General features: G+C 39.8%; 1 protein-coding gene across 13 annotated transcripts in view; it reads right to left on the bottom strand.

Moving 5' to 3' along the window:
- Positions 1-19832, bottom strand: part of adgrb2 (adhesion G protein-coupled receptor B2) — a 258273-nt gene that overhangs the window by 84420 nt on the left and 154021 nt on the right. For all 13 annotated transcript variants that reach the window (XM_040020287.1, XM_040020285.1, XM_040020280.1 and 10 more), the window contains 5 exons: positions 19646-19754; positions 18243-18389; positions 12125-12212; positions 11227-11329; positions 2180-2223 (listed from right to left, as the gene is read on the bottom strand). In XM_040020287.1, coding sequence (XP_039876221.1) covers positions 2180-2223; positions 11227-11329; positions 12125-12212; positions 18243-18389; positions 19646-19754 — 491 coding nt within the window. The remainder of the gene's footprint in view (positions 1-2179; positions 2224-11226; positions 11330-12124; positions 12213-18242; positions 18390-19645; positions 19755-19832) is intronic.

The following is a 19832-nucleotide window of genomic DNA, read 5'->3' as shown; positions in this document are numbered from 1 at the left end:
CTTTTGAAAAAGCTGCTGTGAAGACAGGAACCAGGTTTGCGATCACTTGCAGTCGATTGCCATCTTCAAAATGACTTTGGTCAAGATGGTGGTGAAACAAAACAATAAAATAGATGGATAAGAAGATAGACCAGTTATATTCTACTCAATGAATTGTCATTTGCAATCTGTTGTCATTTGTATATACAGGAATTCACATCACCAATTTACATTCAGAATCAAACTAGAACCTACTTGAAATGTGAAATTATGAAATTCCTTCACAAATAGTGACTTTGTTGATGCACTCAACAATCTAAACTAAATTACTTGATTTTTTGAAATTTAGTGCTGGTCAAGGTTAACAAGAACTCCTACCAAAGCAGACTATTATGCCAAATTTCAGTCTAAAACATACACAGGTTAAGAATTTGGGATGTAAAATTTGTTAACACAAATATCAACAAGTGCAAAACTTTAAATATCTTAATTCGTTTGGTTTAAAGATTCCAAGGTCCAACATTGCTGAACTGGGAGAGAATGAATGTGGCAATTTTCTTCCATTAGTGACATGTTTTCGATGCTTTGGGGACTGTCGATAGCGTGCACACTTTTAATGCTTTTAATACATGCTTCAGTGTGTGACCAATTTAGAGTTACCACACTTAATGGCTACCTTTAATTTTCTGCACATCATTAGGGGTCTCCTTTGAGGCACAACAGATGATCATTAGCTTTTAGTTATTTGTTATGCTACAATACAGCTCTAGCATTTTTAAATGAACTACAGCCAGATTCACAGCCAGAACAAAAAAATCAGTAAAAGAAAATTCACGGGCATTGCTCAAATGTTAAATTGATATCCAGGATCTAACAACATCTCCCATCTTTCATACAGTTGATTACCCACACTCACTACATTAAAGGCACTGGTACTTATATAGCACCTTTCTACTTAATTTGGGTACTCAAAGCGCTTGCTTTCTTTCATCCAATAACACTTACACATTCATAGAGTGTTTCTTTATCGACACCTGAGCACTTTCATCTAACATTCAAAACACATATCACACAAATAATGGGACAAATCAGGCAAATCCTTCATTCAACACAGTGCCTCTAAGAGCCCAGATTTGATTCACTGACCCTGGTAGGTTGGTAGACGGCTCACCAAACCACCTGGTTCTTCAACCAGCATTTGTTGCAAGTCAGTCATTGTGGTGTGTTGGCTGACTTGTAACAAATACTGTTCGGGGTCCACATGCTGCTAAACCCCGATTTTTAAAAATGAATACATTTACAGATTGACAATATGCCTTGTTTCTTCAGACTTCAACCATCCAATCCAATAAATGGCATCAAACAATAGTCAATAGCAGAATAAGCTGTTTGGCATTGGAAGAAAAAATTTGGTAAGTTTTTCACTGTGCAACCCACGTAATCGACTCTGTTGCTCAACCCCCTCACAAAACGCGGCACCATTTAAGGGAAAATGAAGGCTTTCCAATGGTATAAGCTTTATTCTCAAGCAAGACTGTTACAACAAAGAAATAACTGGCCAAAAACAAATTTCCTTAATTTTTGCGTTTATACTTAAAGTGTAACTAGGCCATGAACTGAAACCAAAGCCTGGTTTTAACTTTGTTTCTTATAACTTTGGTATTGACAGACTATCCGATCAATATGTGGGTTAATGGTAAATGCAGGATGATCAATTGTCCTGGTTTATATTTTTTAGTTCACCAGCTGGCCCACAATACAGAGCAAAGAAAAAAAGAAAACCGTTTGTGATGTACTTAGATAGTATGTCTGTTAAGAAGTAAAGAAATGCAAATTAAACTGCCAACAAGGTAAACGCTACACAAGAGAACTGCAATAGAGAAAAAGCTGCACCCACAGAGGAGTTCTGAGTTAGCCTGCAGTTGAACTGTTAGCAGCAGTGAAATAACGCTGTTTGTTCCCACTGACTAATTTAATAAAGAGAAACTCTGAGAACTTCATTACAATGTTATCAGATCATTAATAAAATGAATCTGACTGGGCATGAACACACATGCGAGATAAACATTGACACACACGCACACACACGCACACACAATCATTTGGATTTTTTTTTTTTTTTTTTGACTGACAGACATGTATTTCTGCACTGTACACACAAACATTTACACGAGTGTCAGAGTCACTGTGAGTAACTTACGGGTTTCCATAGTCCCAGACAACGCACTGAGGATCTGATGTACCCTGCAAGATACAGGGTGAGGGGGAGGGGGGGAGAGGAGAAGATAAGCTGTTATTGCCAGTCAAGAGGATGAGTGAGAGAGAAGGCAGCAGAGAGAGAACACAGAATAGCTCATTGCCAGAGGAGAAAGAGTGATGCTGCATGGATGACGGTAAGAAGTAAACAGACAATGAAAGAGAAGGATTGAGATAGACGACAGGAGGGAGAGATGGAAAAAAGAGTCATTGTCAGAGGACAGCGCAGCAAATAGCTGCTTCTGCTGCTGCAGCCGAAGAGAAAAAAAGGTGCATGAGCTATAAATTGAGAGTTTTAGGGATGTCAAAGGAAAAGCCATTTAATGGACAGTAACTAGGGTCGTAAACATCCTGTGGGGTAAAAACATTAACATTCTTCACTTAAGTGCAACCACAGCAAAAAGTAGTCAGTTAAGTGTAAAAAGCTATGAAGTAAAATGTTATTAATGAAACATCTGGCCCTTTAAGAGTGTGCAAAGTTTCACTAATGTACCATTTTTTTTTTTTTTTAAAAAGCAAAGTCAAAGTAACTGGATGCTGGCGATTTTCTCTCAGCTTACCCTTAATCCATTTAGTCATTGAAGCTAAAGTTCGCTCAGTGGCGTGTGGTGGCAAAGAAAGACTTGTCATGACTCAATCAGAGAATCAATCATGGGATCAATATCTTTAACCAGCTCATAGCAACTTGTTCCACCAGAGATCTTCAGTGATCTCTGCATCGATCACTTTTTAAATGGAGCCTCTATGTCCTTTCAACCTGTGTGCTTGGTAACGAGTGGACTGTGACTGGGTTTTGTCTGAATCAAATGGTTATTTGAGACATTTTTGCTTCAATCAAGTGACTGAAAACACTTAAAATGGCGCTTTGGACCTGACAAAATCAGCAACTATTTAAGAACCAACTATTAAAAACATTTTCTTGGTTCTGTGGGGTAACAAAAAAGAGTCCAGCTTCAATTTTAGTATGCACAACTGAAATGCTGGTATTCCACTGGGCCAACGCAGAGGAAAATCTACCATTATGTTGGCCCTTCCTGAATCCTGCATTAGGCACTTTGCCTTTGAGCTCCCCCTTATGGCAAAGGGGATTATAGCAGTAAGCCGACAGCCAGAGTGCTGTGTAGATTATAAAAAGGATAATGTGATCTTAACTGAAGCCTCAGGAAAATCTGAAGAAATTTCTTCTCAAGTTAAAATGCTTTCTGATAATTAACTATATTTGAAATTGACAAAAAAGAAGGGAAGTAAGACATGCACATTGTAGCCTGAATTGTAAGGATTTATTCCTCTACAGGCAAGGTCATCCTTCCTTCTCTGAACAGTTCATTACTGATCTCCAATGAATCAGTGCATCCAGGGATCTCTGCATGACTGGACTTGAAAGGACAGGATGATGCAACATTTATATACTCGGGATCAGAGACTGGGTGACACGGATTGATGGATGACAGTGCTTTGTTCAGCCTCACACACAGACAGCCACCACCGACTATAGATGTCCCGTGGCGTGCATTAGCATGCTGAGCTCTGTTAGCATTCAGCTATCAATCAACGAGTGTCCTATTGGACCATTCGCTACAGCGGGATTGACACCTGTGCACTCCTGCAGTGTCTGCCTCTTTTTTTAGTGCTCATACTTTGCATAATGACAGCGTCTGCTCAGCTGATGGTTATCAAAGGGAGAAACGTGCCTCTGCAATTCTAACAGTGGCATTTGTGGACAGTGATAGCTGGTACCTACCTTAAATACTCTGTCTTTTTTTCCTCTCTTTAAAGGAACAGCAGTTTCCTTTAACGCATTCTGCAATACATGCAATAATTCACTGGCTGTGAATGGGCTAAGCTAATATGATGAAATGAGCTAAAGTAACAAAACATGACTGCTCTGGTCTTAAAAGCCCTTCACTTTAAGATCATAGGTTTAGAGTATGAAATGGAGAAAACCAGGATGATGCTTTTTGACTGATGAAAATGACCTAGATTACATTGAAATTACCAGGAAAGCTTATGGCTCAAGCTAACCAGAACTTTCTTTCATAATTTAAAAGGCTACATTAAGGATGGTTGAAGGAGGGGTTGTGGTGTAACACTTGGCATATGGTCTACAGCAGGGACACAGGACTTTCTGGCCTCCTGCTTTCTACCTACTATTAAAGACACACATACCCACGCACACACACATTAGGACACCGGGGAGATACACAGGGAGTCTGACTGGAGCAGATGTCCTCTCAGAGAAGACATGACCCAGCACAGAGACCCTAACATTCCCCTATGAGAGTGAAGCCTGAGGCAGCTGTTGCCAGGCCACTGCTGTAGCAGCTGGATGTTTCTACATTGGCCAAAGTCGACACAACTACAGAAGACACTGTATTCTGCCCTTTTAAAGAAAAAGCATTATTAATGCTGTAACAATATTATACAGAAAAACTGGAAAGATTTTTTTCTTTGGTGGACATTTGAAGTTATTATTCTCAAGAGTTAACATCTAGATCACTGGCTGCTTGTTAGCCGACTCTGTCCAAATGTAACTTTTACAGGCGCTCCTACTCAGGTGTTGTTACCTTTATGAAGTTCTATCAAAAATATAGCCTATTTTAGCACTAGAAGACATGACGTTGCTCAGCTTCTTTTAATATTCTCTCTTGTATTTTGTATTCAGGAGCTGCTAAAAGCCCAATTAATTTCAAGTAGCAATTACAGAATTGTGTGGCTATGATTAAAACCTGGTTACAGTTTAAATGAAGCCAGAGTGGTGCTGTGGTTAGCACTCTCACCTCACAGAAAGGTTCCTCACTTAAACTTCAGGTGGGGTTTTCCTGCTTGTTCTTTTTCTATGTACTCCCTGTGCTTCTGTGAATTTCTTCCAAATATTTCCAAAAACAGGTATTATATTCCTTTTAAAAAAAATATAAAGATTAGGATGAGGAAATATTTACTGTGCTGCTTCCAGGTCCTGACTTCCACCCTTCCCTACTACTGACTCTTGATGATCTTGTTTTTCATGTCCTTGGCTGAAGTCGGAATCCTGCAGCCAATGGGTGCTCTCCAAAGTTGATAAAAGCTGACCAATCTTTTTGGTTGTTAGAGCAGCATTTGTTTTTGTGTGAAGCCTTACCTGTTTTGGTTAGCTTTCCTAAGTTTCTGCCTTGCTTGTTTTTTTCTTGCTAAACCTAAATGATTTATCCTTAGTTGTTCTGCCTTCTCTTGCAGTCGCCAGAAGAAACTTGTAAGGGAGAGCTGCCATTTTCTTTTGACGTACACCTTTTTCTCCTATTTTTCTTTGGTTGATATGTAGTTGATGTATAGATTTGTAACCTTTCTTTTAACTAAGGTAATTTGTTGATGGAGTTTTATTTTAAGTTTGAGCTTTTTTTGTTTGGTGTACTCGCCTTGTGCTTCATTGTTAACATTTTGGCAATAAATTGTTTAAACCAACCCAAACAAACTCCTCATGTTCCACCATCTAGCATTATGTTACTCCCTTTACCTGTAGACCATTTCGGGAATGTAACATAGTTGGGAGCCCATGTCGAGGACTTCTCATACCAGCACTAGATGGTGGAAGTTTGGTTTTGGAGACTGTTTGGTTTTTGGGTCTGTTAACAGCTGTGAGCATGACAACTGATCCGTTTGACTTAAGTTTCAGAAAGAACCTTCTTGGGAGGAATAACATATGTGTAGCAAAGGTGATTTGCTGTCATAGCGGCGCACTTCAAATTAAATTTTAAATTAAATAACATTTGAATTGAAAGAGATGACGAAGAAGGGAGTAAAGTACTTGCTGGAACACAGCATAAGCAAACCTAATTCTAGTCCGCTGAGTTCTCCCTGTCTGGTCACAGCAAACTCAGATGGCACTCAACGCTTCCTCACAGGCTTCCGTAAAGTGAACGCAGACAGTAGCTGTGTCCTAAAACGTAGGCTGCATCCTTCGGAGGCCGCATTTGAAGGCCGATTACGTCACAGCTAGGCGACGAAGGCTGTCCAAATTCGTCGACTCCTTCAAATGCAGCCAACAAATGCGTCCTTCATTTCCCCGAATTTGAAGGATCGGTCAGGTGTGGCCCACCATATCCCAGAATTCATAGCACGGCCCAGCCAATTCCAGTTTCCAACAATGGTGGCCACTATTAAGTTTTAATATTACTCTTATTAATCTTTCTGGGTCACAAAATAAACTTTTAACATATTTTCAGGTAAGAAAGTAGCCGTGTAAACTTCAAATATCTGCTTGGTTTATCAAGACATCGCATATTTGCAAAAGTGCTCCGACGTTTTCGGAGACGTCTGTTACCCACCCGCTCGATAGCTAGCCGGGGGGTTCAATGGTCACTTGACCCGGCGAGAGCAGCGGACTCCCGGCTTCATCGTTTTCTCAGGTTAAAGATAATATATAAGTCACTCGGATAACTTAAAAATGTAATTGTTTGGCATTTTTCGGTGTGTTGCAGTAAATCGGTTTGGCGTAGATCAAAGTTATTAGATTAGATTAGATTAAACAAAACTTTATTAATCCCTCGGGTGGGTTTCTATGGGATTTTCACACAGCTGAATAAACGTCAAACAAACTGTGAGACGGTCAAGAATTTACACCAGTGTCCTGTTATATTTTAGATAGCAAAGAGCAGACGGCCGAGTTTATTAAACTCCACCGAGACAGCGGTGACGCAAATCTGAAGGCTAGACCGTCGCATTTCACAACCTCGCACTTCCGGCCTTTTCGGTCTTCGAAGGACCTGGCACACGTAGACCGCGCAGGCCGGGTCCTCCGAAGGATTCGGCCTACGTTTTGGGACACAGCTAGTGTCTGTTTTTTTTTCCAGATACCTCGCGCCGAGGACTGTATAGACAGCATCAGCTCAGCAACAGATGTCAGTAAGTTAGACCTCCTTACAGGTTACTGGCAATTCCTGCTTGCTGAAAGAGCTTCTGGAGTCTCAGCATTTGTTACGCCTGATCACTTTTTGCAGTGTACTGTGATGGTCTTTTGAGATGAAAAATGCACCTGTGACCTTTCAAAGGCTAATGACCACCGTCCTGGGTAATGTTTCAAACTGCAATATTTATCTGGTTGATGTGGTTATTTATTTTCCCCATTGGGCATAGCACATTGCAACAATGAATCTTTTTTTTTGATTGATTAGCAGAAGCTTCTCTGACACTAAACTTGGCAACATGTGAGTTTGGCAAGGCCACTGTCACCTAACTTTTGAAGGAACCTTTATGACCAGATTCATCCTGTTGAGGCTAAGGTTTCTGCCATTGTCGACCTTTCCCGTACCTACTAGTGATGGGTCGTTCGCGAACGAAATGGCTCTTAGAGTCGGCTCTTTGACGTGAACGACGCGAGCCGGCTCCTTATTGCGAGCTGTCACGTGGGTTTTTTTTTTTCTTTCTTTCTCTCACCCTCTCTCTCTCTCGCACTTTTTTTCCGCTTCACTCTGCACGCAAGCCTTGTGCTTTACGCTGGGCAGAGGGTGGAGGGGCAGTAGTTACACTCAGTAGCACAGGAACAGAGCCAGAGGAAGAGAGAGAGAAAGAGAGCCAGGGACAACAACATTAGAAAGGTATAGTAATCATCCACAACTATTTTCGGATTCAGAAAGTTTATTCATGCGGGCCCATATGACAGAGAATATGCATGTTCTTTTTGTTTTCATATTTTAATTTATATTTAATTGTGTTGTGATTTGCAGTGTTTTGTGTTGTTTCACTTTAAATTTGTAAAAGGAAAAAGCTGAAAATTTAAATAGTTAAAAGTTGAAATGTTAATAGTTGATTTTTGTATTATATGATTTATTTATTACATTTTATGTGGAGTGAATAAATAAAAGTATATTTACGGTGGCCCCTAGAGACAAAGCACATACAAACTTCAAATCACGTACGAACTCTGAAGCATGTACAAGCTCCAAAACACGTAAAAACACGTACAAACTCCAAAACACGTAAAAACTCAGAAGCACATAAAAACTCAGAAGCACATAAAAACTCAGAAGCACATAAAAACTCAAAACACGTACAAAAGACAACAGAAGTGCTCCAGGATGCTGGGCGCAGTGCTGAGCTTTTGTTATCTTGTGGCTACACAAGCCAGCAAGTGCCAACGACCGGATTTGGTGTGTGGTAGTAACAGGTAAATGAACTTTTTTTATAAATTATTTGAATATATATGAGTGCCTGTGTATAAATACACAAACAATACACACATGCTTTCAATTGTGTAATTTAAGTGATCTAGTAGCTCTGCTTTGGAAGTTCAGTTCATGCTAGAATTGTGTTTTGGGGTTTGTACGTGTTTTGTCTCTAGGGGCCACCGCATATATTTATATATAAACATATATAAATAAAACCACTTTGTTTTAACGTTAGTAATTCCTTTTGTGCATAATTTTATATTATTGTTAATAATAAATTAATTAAAGCAACAAAACAACCCGAAGAACCGGTTCGGAGCCAAAAGAGCCGGCTCTTTTTGGTGAGCCGAACCGAAAGAGCCGGATCTCTAAAAAGAGCCGGAAATCCCATCACTAGTACCTACCTCCAGAAGGGAGATAGGTACATTCCTTGGGATGGCTAGATACTACAGTTCTTTCTATAGAAATTCTCCCAAGTAAAGGCCCCTCTAACTAGGTTGTTCAGCCCAATGTAGCTATTTGTCTGGAGCAGTGAATGGCAATGTGCTCTCGTTGCTATTCCAGATTTTTCCAAGCCTTTCCATACTCTTGTAATTTTTTTATACGTACAGTTTTGCTTCAGCTTTTTTGTATGTTATAACCCGCTCTTCTCTGTGGCTGGCAAGGACCAATAACAGCACAAACAAGAGTAGCACACAGACCGATTGTTTGTGACACTGCCTCTTATAACCAACAACAACTTATAGACAACATCTGCAAAGTTGTCTGTAGTTTGTGTGCAAGGCCACTGTAAAACAATCATGCTTCTCCTTTAGCCATAAGATGGAATGACGAACTGTCCAGCCCTGTGTCAGCAAGGATAAGCTGCACTTCCGCCTTCATGAAATTTTGCACGTGTCAGGTCTGGTGCAAATTTATGTATTTTTGGGTCTTAAACATGGGCGGTTCAACATGATTCTACAGCGCCACCTACAATCTCTTTATTGAAGTACTAGTAGCAACATGAAGTAAGCATTAGGTGATAATCATCATCACTTCATCTACATGAAACTTTCATTAGTGGTTTATCAAATTACGTGCGGCAGCAGGACTTTTAATTGGTGGACACTCTTTATCGCCACCTAGTGTTCACAGGTGATCAGCGGTAAATTTATACAACACCCAATTAGCATCCCAGGCTTAATTCATTCATGTTACCGCATAAAACGTCTCACCTTCAGCACACCTGGATGTTCACTGAGGTGCAAGGGCCATACTGTTGCTGCTTTAATTTAACTTGAGACTATTCAGTTGATTAATGAGTAATATAGGGCAGATCATTTCTGATGCATGGCATATCAAGGGACTAGATGCATCTGCTGCATTAATTGTCATCACTCTTCCTTTAAAAAAAAATCCATTTACAATTCCCACCCCAATGTTTAGAATAATTTGATATACATAGGATATATTGTTTAAAATAGTAACAATGGCATCTCATCCACTGGTTTAGGGTGTGCATGTGATCTACTATATGTGTCAGCCCTGGGCTGTGTGCCAGATAAGTGTCTGTCCTCAGCGGGAGCCTCTGGTTTATAGTACAAAGCAGCATGCAAGGATCAGCATTAAGACATCATCTGCTAGAAAGAGGATGTGCAACCTGCAATACCTTTGCTTTGCCAAAAGCGTTAAAAAGCAGAATAATAGGAAGATAAAAGATAGAGGCATATAAAGAAACTGCCATAATTGTGTAATGAATCAGTGGTTTACAGCAGGGAGATGAACTCACAGGGAATAGCGAATGAATACTAAGTCTTTTTAACTTTGCAATACTTTTGACCCTCAAGTCCTGGTCAACATAGCAAGAGACTGATTCCACTTTCATTTTAGCATGTCTTCGTCTATATATATATATAGAGTGTGTGTGTGTGTTCCTGTCTAGCTATCTTTGTGAGGACCAAAATCTGCATTCTACTATACTTGTGAGAACCAACTGTCACTTGTGAGGACACACAACCCAGTCCTCACAAATTTGAAGGCATTTAAAGGCATTTTTGAGGCTCAAAATGTGGTTTTAGTGTCAGGGTTATAATTAGGTTTTGGTTAGGTTTAGGGTAAGGGTTAGGGTTAGGCATTCATTTTTAATGGTTAGGGTTAGAGTAAGGGGCTAGGGAAAGCATTATGTCAATGAAGGTCCTCACTAAGATAGCTGAACGAGGTTGTGTGTGTGTGTTGTCAGGAGGGAGCTGTTAAATATTTAACATTATCTTCAAAACTATGTCCACCTTTACACAGCAGAATGCCCAAAGAAACCCACATCACATCGAGGTCGTGAAGCATGCCTCTCATTAAACTAGCACTTAGTCCTTTTCCGCTGAAGACACCCCATGAGTCGTTATAATAACGCACTCCAATGTAATATAAACTGAACAGCTACCAGGAGACAGCGCGATACAGGGAAGTCAAAAAGGTCTGCGTTTATTCAGGCAATTCACCGAGCGCTATGGCGCTTTATAGCATGCAGCACTTTGAGCTTCATCTGAACTTAGAAAACATGGGTCGGCTGGGAGAAGAGGAGTTGCTTAAAGCCTTAAACAAATTTATTTTCTTGGAAAATACTTACTACAAGCAGAAAAATTCAAACCTTTGCACTAGAAAAAAATTCATTTACTTCATTTATTTTAAATGTTTTGGGGTTTTTTTTCATTTGGGAAAGTTTAGATGATGAAAATAAAAAACATGATGTGATGCATTCTTTCATCCCTTAAAACTGCTTACAAGACAATCTAACTTTTTCTCAGTGGTCCGAAGCAGAAGCTTAGCGGTCTTGAATAGTTGCCAGAGAAAAGAAAACAGCCTTTTATATACTTACATTTAATAGCGGTGACAGCTCCACCACTACCATGGGCTCACTGGGTTGTGGTTCCGGTCGTATTGTCACAGTCAGGATTTTGGAGTTGATCACTGCAGGCGGACTGTAAAGACATTGGTTTTTTTATTTTTATCTTTTTTGTTTTTTAGACAAGTGTTGGTGTACATTTAAGATGGAGCTGAATGGGCTCTATGACTTTGAAGAAAGACCAAAAATAATACATACAAATACCAACAAATAACAAAAGCAAACTAGTAGGAGGTGAGGAAATCTAAAAGAGAGAAGAAAGAGAGTGCCTGACTAAAAACAGAATACTGCACCCATTAACATTCAGCATGGCTACAGAGTGAAAAGGGTTTTAACAGATCCAGCTAATCCACAACCAAGAGCAGTGACCTGAATAAAAGGGCCCGGGGCCAGCACAAACACCATATCACAATGGCCTTTTTCACAACCTCCTGATTTCTTCTAACTTTTATTACTGCATGTTCTATGCAAGTTTTGGGACCCATTAGGCCCACACCCAATCCAAGCTCAGTGTACACTTCCAAAAATATACTGACAACTCAAAGGAAGGGGGAAACATCCAGGGAAGTGTGCTTTTTGATAAGTGTGGTAAGCAGGCGCAAGGACACAAGAGAAGCAGCAGAGTTGTAAAAGGGAAGAAAAGACATATGGAGAACTGGAAGTTCGAAAGAAGGGAAGGAAAAAATAGAAAATGCACAGAAATAAAGAGAGACTGTTGTAAGAATGAAGAGACCACGAGAGAGATTAAAAAGTCAGACAAAGTGCAAGAAAAAAATGAGTTACAGAAAGGTAAAAGAAAGGACAGCGAAAAGATAAGAATGAAATGTGGTTTTAAATCCTCAATAACAATAAAGAATAATTAAGTACTCACGTCGCTGGAGGTAAAATGATGCCAAGTGTCCTGTACAAGATGGCTCCAATGACATAGTACATTGTAGATTCTGTTTCGGCTTCTTGCTCTGAAAGAAAAGAAAATCAGTACGTTTTAATACCTTCAAAATAAACTCCAAATCTTTCAGCCCATCGGCCGGTTTATTCCATATCCCCCTTGTTATCTTGTTCAAAGGCTCTTGTTGCTGAAAACTACAATACAATGAAATTTTCACAACAACAAAAACAGCTTGAGGCAAATGGAAAATATTTCATATCTAACATTTTATTTCAACCCAAAAAAAAATAAATAAGTCAAACAACTCTAGACTAGAATCTGCTAAAACTCATCAATGGCTATACACTGATGCTAGGAGCACAATGAAAATGACATGACACTTGTGACAAGTTCAAGACGCAACTTTGGGCTGTGGTGCATAAATGCTCTGTATGATTTATTGCTGCCCTTGCTAATCAGTGTCAGAAATACAAGTAACAGTATGTACTGGCTCAAAGTTGTTAGGACACCACTGGCCACTCTCTCGCGATTTCTGAGAATAGAAGTTGTAGACTAGTGACAGGGAAAGTAAAGAGAGCAGTTCTAACCTGTAGAGCTAACCAGCATTTCTGCAGTACTTTGATGTAAAAACTAATTTTAAAAATGGCCGTATGTTGGCTTTGTTGGGATAAACTGAAATATAAATCAGTAACTGAAGTCATGTGTAACCATATTCTGCACTGGGGTATTGAGCCTACCAAGGAAGAAACCAATGCTACTGCTACTAGCACTGCTAAGGTTAGATAACTCTGCAAACTATAATAAAAAAACCTATGAATTTGCAATGTCATACAACGCACAGTGTTGCAAATTTCAGCAACATTTAAAACACGCTTGAATTAATCAAGAACGTAATTAACAGTTTCATGTATCTCCTAAAATACAGATATAATATATGCTTGGCTAATATTTAACATTGCGCATTTAAAGTGTGCGCAGTTTGAAATGTTTTCTTTTACACTAGGCTGCTGCAGGTTTGTTCTCTTGTTTAAACGCCCAGAAAATTAGTCGCTATGAACGCTCCTAATGTTTACCACTGTTTAAATATGCATGACCTATATGCATGCAGCTGTAAGAAACAAACATAACTTGATCTCCTGACATTTCATCAAAACCTGGATTGCATTCATTATTCATCTGTTTCATTCATAAACTCCTTCAGACAGGTCTGTGTTTGCCCTTCCACGTAACCGGTGAGTAGTAGTATGTATAATGTGATTGATTTAACAGTGCAGCACCTCTGGTGCATTGATAATAGACAATAGAAGATAGTGGAGAAATGAAGGATGTGGACAGGACAGCTTAAACCTAATAACCCTCTTTTCTTTAAGGATAAGCCTGATGATTTTCCATAAAATCTGTAGTTTTACTGTTTAACATAAATTAAGTTTGAGCTAAGTTGCACTGGTCAACTAAATAATTAGATTTACCTGTCTCATCAACCATCAACATTTCAGCCTAATTTAAATGTACTCCTTAAATGACACTAACATGCTCTGGTGGCTACATCAAAATAAGAAACGTGAGAATATTGCAGCGCCTTCCCAAAGTTTCTGGCAGCTACATATTCCATATCCAGAGTAATTATGCTTCTCAGCTGAAAACGTAAGTCAGGTGCAAGACGCTGGTTTCACACTTTGTGTGGGTGGAGACACTGTGTCAATTTGTTTCCTTTGAGCAGTTATAGTAGCTCAGCAATACTATGTATCTAGAACTGCTGAAGTATCAAAGCCTCATTCCTAAAAGCAAGCCTTTTACCAACATGCACGAAACATGAGTAAAGAAAAGTCAGTGTGTCAGACAACTTCAGACACTGTCCTTGTCCCTCTCGCTTCATGTTAGTTCCAAATCCCCTTTCTTCCTCTTCTCCTCCACCTCAGCACACACCCCTCTTATCCATCTCTGTTGTTGTTGCTATTCTCCCATGCACTTTTCAACTTTTTCACTCTTTTCAATAGTCCTCTTTTACACCTCCTTGCCTTCCATCGCTCTATTGAGTGTTCTTTTGCCAAAAAGAGCAGGAGCTCCCAAGGAGATGTAGTGTCCCTCTGTAAATGTCACTTTGTCTCAAGTGAGAGGAGGCAGAAGGAAGCAGAAGGGGGAAAGTATGAGGGAAAGAGTTCATGCTGAGAGATGCCACTCCCTCCTTTGCCCTTTTAGGCTGAGAGAAGCAATGGAGAGGCATCAGCAGAGAGAGTGGGGGGGGGAAAGAGGAGACAGAGAGGGCTGATGGTATCAGACACACTGGGTGACTCATCCAAAATCTGTCTGCCTGCTGCCTAAGAGGTAATACTTGGGAAGAGAGATAGCTATGCAAAGACAGACGAGAAGAGAAAGAGGAAGAGACAAAAAGATCTCAACTGTGGAAAAAACGCAATTGTGAGACTTGCGAGGAGGCAAAAAAAACAGATCAAAGTCAGCATGAGAAAGCCTGCAAGTTTGATGGATCCTAATTGGACAGTGTCTGCCAAGGCATGCAAATGAGAAAGTCAATGTATTATGGGTAAATGGTAAATCTATGTGAGGGGGTGGCACTCCTACGCTTGAGGATGATTAATACCACAAAAGCACTCAATCACAAAACTCTAATTTCCCATGAACAGACTTTTTGTCACTCTGCCCTTGCTAAACATCTAAATGATTGGTGGTCAGCTGTAATCCAGGAAAATGGCAAACCACCAGTCACCAGCTGTGAACTTTAATATGTCATTTATCAGGAAAAGATATGCTTGCAGTTGATTCTAAGCCATAACTTAGCAATTTAATCGAAGACAGAAAGCTCCTTGTCAGTTGTTTTTTTCTTTCTTCCTTAATTTTCTGTACTTTTCTGTTTTGCACACCACAACAAGTGTGGTCTCCTGCTTAAATAAACATATTGATCAGGCTCAGGCTACTTTGGTTCAGTGATGCCAATATTACCACTAACTGCCTTCTATTTAACTTCTAAGTTGCTCAATTGCTTTAAATTTTGGAAACTTCTAAACTGACCCAACTTTTCAAGACACGTGTATATGAGATTGTGAATATCCAATGCAGCTGATGGTCTTTACCTCAGCAGCTCACTACTAATAAGTCTGCATGAATTCCCATGGCACTGATTTGCACTGATCTGGTGTATTTCCAGCTTGTAATTATAGGTGGCATGTTTTCTGCCTACTGGAAACTGTGTATGGTTTAGGTAATAAGGACACTGCCTGGATAAAGTATTTCCAGAAAGAACCACACTGAACTTTTGTGGAAAAAGGCTTTTTTGGCAATTGTGCAATGCAGTGATGAGCTACCTTGGTTCAAAGTCCCAAAAATACCCACAGGAAGCAGCTGCCTAGAATGGTTACCACTCTAATTCTGGCAAACAGTTGGCCAAGGAAAATGAGCAGAGCTAGTGTTTATTATTGGTTGGCATCACAAATTATAGCACCTTTCATACCTTTTTACATCTTTTAACTACTTTTTCTTGCCAAGCCACCATAGGCCTATTCCTGTCAATTTTCAGCTGGAACAATGACATGTTCTCTGGATGCAAATTTTTACAAGTCTGCAAAATAATTTCCTGCAGATTGAACACTGGAATCATCTATTCAACTGTGTTCCCAAGTGTATAATTACTAATTCCCACTCCAAGTTTCTGTCAACTAAGGAAAAAGATCACAAAAAGACCACCAGTTTCCTATGAGACCACCGTCTCTATGAACAGTCCTGACCTCTCTGTCTCCATCTCTATCCGTTGTGTGTTTGTGATTTAGCCCCTTGTCTTTTTACTCTAATCTAGATGTTTAAAGTATGACTTGTGTTCATAATAATCCATGGGACCACTCGCTACAGCAATGAGTTCATTGAGCATGCCTGTAAATCCCTAATCCAGTTAGCGCAATGGCAGTTACAGGCAAGTATTTGCTTTAATTCAAACCAAATACACAGATATAATTCGTGTGTGTGACCACTTGTTATTATATCTACAAAAGAGGTGGTGCGAGTACAGTTCACAGTAAAGAGTAAAGATGCCTGCATTTATGAGAAATACAGGTATACTTTTTTAAATAAACTAAACATTTCCTAACATATCACAGTCTTTAAGAGAGTGTGGAAGTGTGTTTCTGAAGATGTCAACTCAGGTTAACAACTCAGGCGTCAGCCCCAATTGATGCTCAATGAATCACCGAATTTCCAGCTCCATCTCACACACTGAAAGGGAGAATCATGAGAAGCAAAACAGCAAAGGAGGCGGCTGTTGAGTTAAAAGTTAACAACTCATAACCATGAGCATGAACCACCAATGGTGTATTTGAAATATGAAGCCATTGCTGACTTGTATGTTTGGATCGATGTGTGTACATGGCTGCGAGACAGAGTGCGCTGCCTGTTCGTACGATGGCAAGAGAAAAAGAGACAGTGGAGAGAGAGACGGAGAGTGGAAGTTTGTCACCTCGAAAATCAGTGAAGAACAGTCCCAGCCTCTGCCCACTGAAGCGATTCATGAACCTATCTATTGGCTGTGCGTGCGTGCGCTGGCGTGCGCACTTACAGACACAACGGTGCCAATAGGGCTTTATGAGCATGTTTAAGCTGTCCATCTGAGATAGGCTCTCATTACAGGGTAAATGAACCAAACAAACCGATAGCAATCAACTGAGGACCTCAACTCATGAACTGCCAATGGGAAGTGGCAGAGTTCCCACAGGGCAAAGAGTACTAATAATGTCCTAACTCATAAAGCTATATGCGGTTTGGATGAAACAATTTACCAAATAGTGTATGCTAAAATGCCAATTGCATGTCCTGAATATCGCAGCGTAACTGTAATGCAGCTGGTCACTTTTATGGCACAATAAGCCCTGCAAGAGACAAAACATTCAACACGACAAACAATAAGGATAATGGACAAGAAAAAAGAACAGGATTGGAGGAAAAAGGGCATAAAGTAAGGAAAGTAAGTTCGAAAAACACAACATGGAGAGCAAGCAAGGCGAAAAAGTTTGAAAAGCAATGGCGTTAAACCGATCCAGCTTAAAACCTGCTATTCAACCGTTGAGATATCTGAATTCACTGTTCCATAAAAATGCGCTTAATAGGCTTGTAGAAGGCTGGATGCTAGGTGGTTTAGAATTAGCACAATACATGGTGCACAATAAAGCATCAGAGGTGACGTGCCCTGAGGTTAGTATACAGGATATCTTGAGCGCCAATCAAAGGGAGTTTGTGCCATCAGTGCAAGTCAGAGGTCAGAGGAAGCTCTGCTCTCTTGGCCTGCAGTCTCTCTGAACTTTAATTTAGGTAGGGGACGGGGATGCCTGACTGAAAGTCTGCCAGTGTAATTTCCTGTGGGAAGCGACCTTTGCCTTTGTTCGTAGAGGATAGCATCTGCCTCTGTATTTCTCATTTCTACTTCAAACCATTACTATTTAACATCATTTTTCTTTCTCCTTTACAAATTTAGCTTCCATCCCATTCTGGGATCATCTATGTAGTTTCTCCTCCTTTTTTAACTCTCGCCATTTGTATTTGCTTGAAACTGCACGAAATTTAATTTAGCTACGACTAAACGCAGTCAACATTCTTGCGCTGCTCAAAGTGAATGGATTTTGAAAATTGTATGAGACTCAATGCTCTCAAGGGGAAGCAACACACTTCTTCACAGATGAAAGACTGGCATCTTCTTGAGAAGCCCTCTAGGGCCTCTTTACAGTCCAAATCCTTCTCAGCACTACCCTTTAACGCCCCTGAGAAACCTTCTGCTTCAGTGAGAAACATCTCTGAGTATGAGAATTCACACGGGGGAACCTCTACTTGCCAAGCTGATCTGACCTTAGATTAGGAAACCATGAGTTGGTTCTTTTCATATATCAAAGATTTAAGAGAGTGAGGAAGAATTACAACTACAACGTATGTACTTTATGGTTAAGAATAGACTCTGAAAGCCTTCCTAACCTTGTGTTTCCCATCTTTTTTATAGAAAAAAGCCAAAGAAGTACATATGATCTTGTGTTTATGAGCTGAAACTGGCAACCTAAAAGATTAGATCAACCCTGGTCAGTAGACAAACCACATTTCCTTTTTTTCTTACCTTCAGGTGGGATGGTGAAAACCTCTTTCGGGATGTAGAGTTTATCTTCCGCTGTTCGGGCCCAGTCCTTCATGCCCCTCCGGCCCTTCATGGGGAAGTTGATATCGCTGGAAACTGCTGACACTGGTTCTCTCTGAATGGTTACCACTGGACAAACGACAAATGAAAACAAAACCCACATGAAAACTCACTTAGGCATGACACTGGGAAAATAAACAAAGAGTGCTGGTTAAAAGACAAAAATCAGACAAAAACAATAAAGAAAACTTCACAAAAAAATACACTGTTAAAAGTCGATGTGCTGGTCATGTGTTTACAGATTGAAATCAATACTTGGATACAAAAAAAATCTAAATCATCGATCATGCATAATACAAATAAAAACCCTCCCAACTGAATTCTAACTATGATGAAATACATTACTGTGCAAATGTCTTGAGCCATTTTGCTTCTACAGAGCAAGAATTTCTTGAAATACTCGTTTTCAGCTCGGTCCTTTTACCTGAGCATATATAGAGGAACACTTATTTTTTGTCTGTTAAACCACTTAACACTGACCATCATTCAAAAATAAAAAGAGTATCTAACTCAAGACATGAACCAGAGTTGTGTCTACACATAAAAGAGAACCCATTTTAAATTCTTTAGGCACTTTGCTACCAGCAGCTCATCATTTGTTCCAAGTTCTGTAGCCGAATTTATGAAAAATGGCAGCAATAATACAGTTTGACTTTATTAATAAAATAGTACTTTTACAACCAGCAAGGTGATTCCCAAAAACCTATCTACCAAATGCTTGCCATTTCTCAGGATGAAGTGCCAAGTGTCCTAACTGGGTAAGTGGACTACAAAAGAAGAACTGACTGGCCTAAAAATACTGGCAGCCACCAATGCTACCCCTCAGCTTCCCAGTATAAATCTAAAAAACTATAAAAGCAATTTCACAAAATATATATAAATATCTTTGAAAGTTGATGTGCTGGTCATATGTAGTTAAATTCTGAACTGTTGGAAGCTTTTCTAACAATCATAGGTGATTGTCAGAAAAGTTCACGTCTGACATTCACCTTGAGGTCACTGAGATTCAAACTCATGTGAGAGTTTTAGTAGATGCACCTATGGTATGAATGTCAAAATCAGGGGTAAAAACTATCTACAGAAAAAATTACCAGTATCTGAAAGTCATGTCCTTCAAAAATAAGAAAAAAAAAATCCAGCAAAGACCCGACACAGGACCTGAGAGATACTGTACATCTGGACCTCTGGTTGATTCATCAACTACATATGTTAAGCCGCTCAAGACTTTTGCGCAGTACTGTAAGTCGTCCGGATGTTTGTGTACAAAAAATCTTTCATCTGCTCCTGTGAAGCCGTGTGATCTGACAGCAATGAGTGGGCCTTACTGAGGTTGTTGGTAACCACTAGAAAACTCTGAAAAGGCTTCTGGGCCTCTCCAATGAGGTGAATGAAATCTTCCAATATCCTCATCAGCAAAGCAGCACCGGGAGCGATCTGTGGACAGCACGATGATAGAAAGATGAACGGAAGGATGTCATAAGTGCAATTATAACCCACAGCCAACCATCTTCT

Source organism: Simochromis diagramma, unplaced genomic scaffold (assembly GCF_900408965.1).
Source record: "Simochromis diagramma unplaced genomic scaffold, fSimDia1.1 OVJJ01000753.1, whole genome shotgun sequence".
Lineage (NCBI taxonomy): Eukaryota > Metazoa > Chordata > Actinopteri > Cichliformes > Cichlidae > Simochromis > Simochromis diagramma.
The sequence above is the reverse complement of the archived record's forward strand: the minus strand, read 5'-3'. Positions and strand labels throughout refer to the sequence as shown.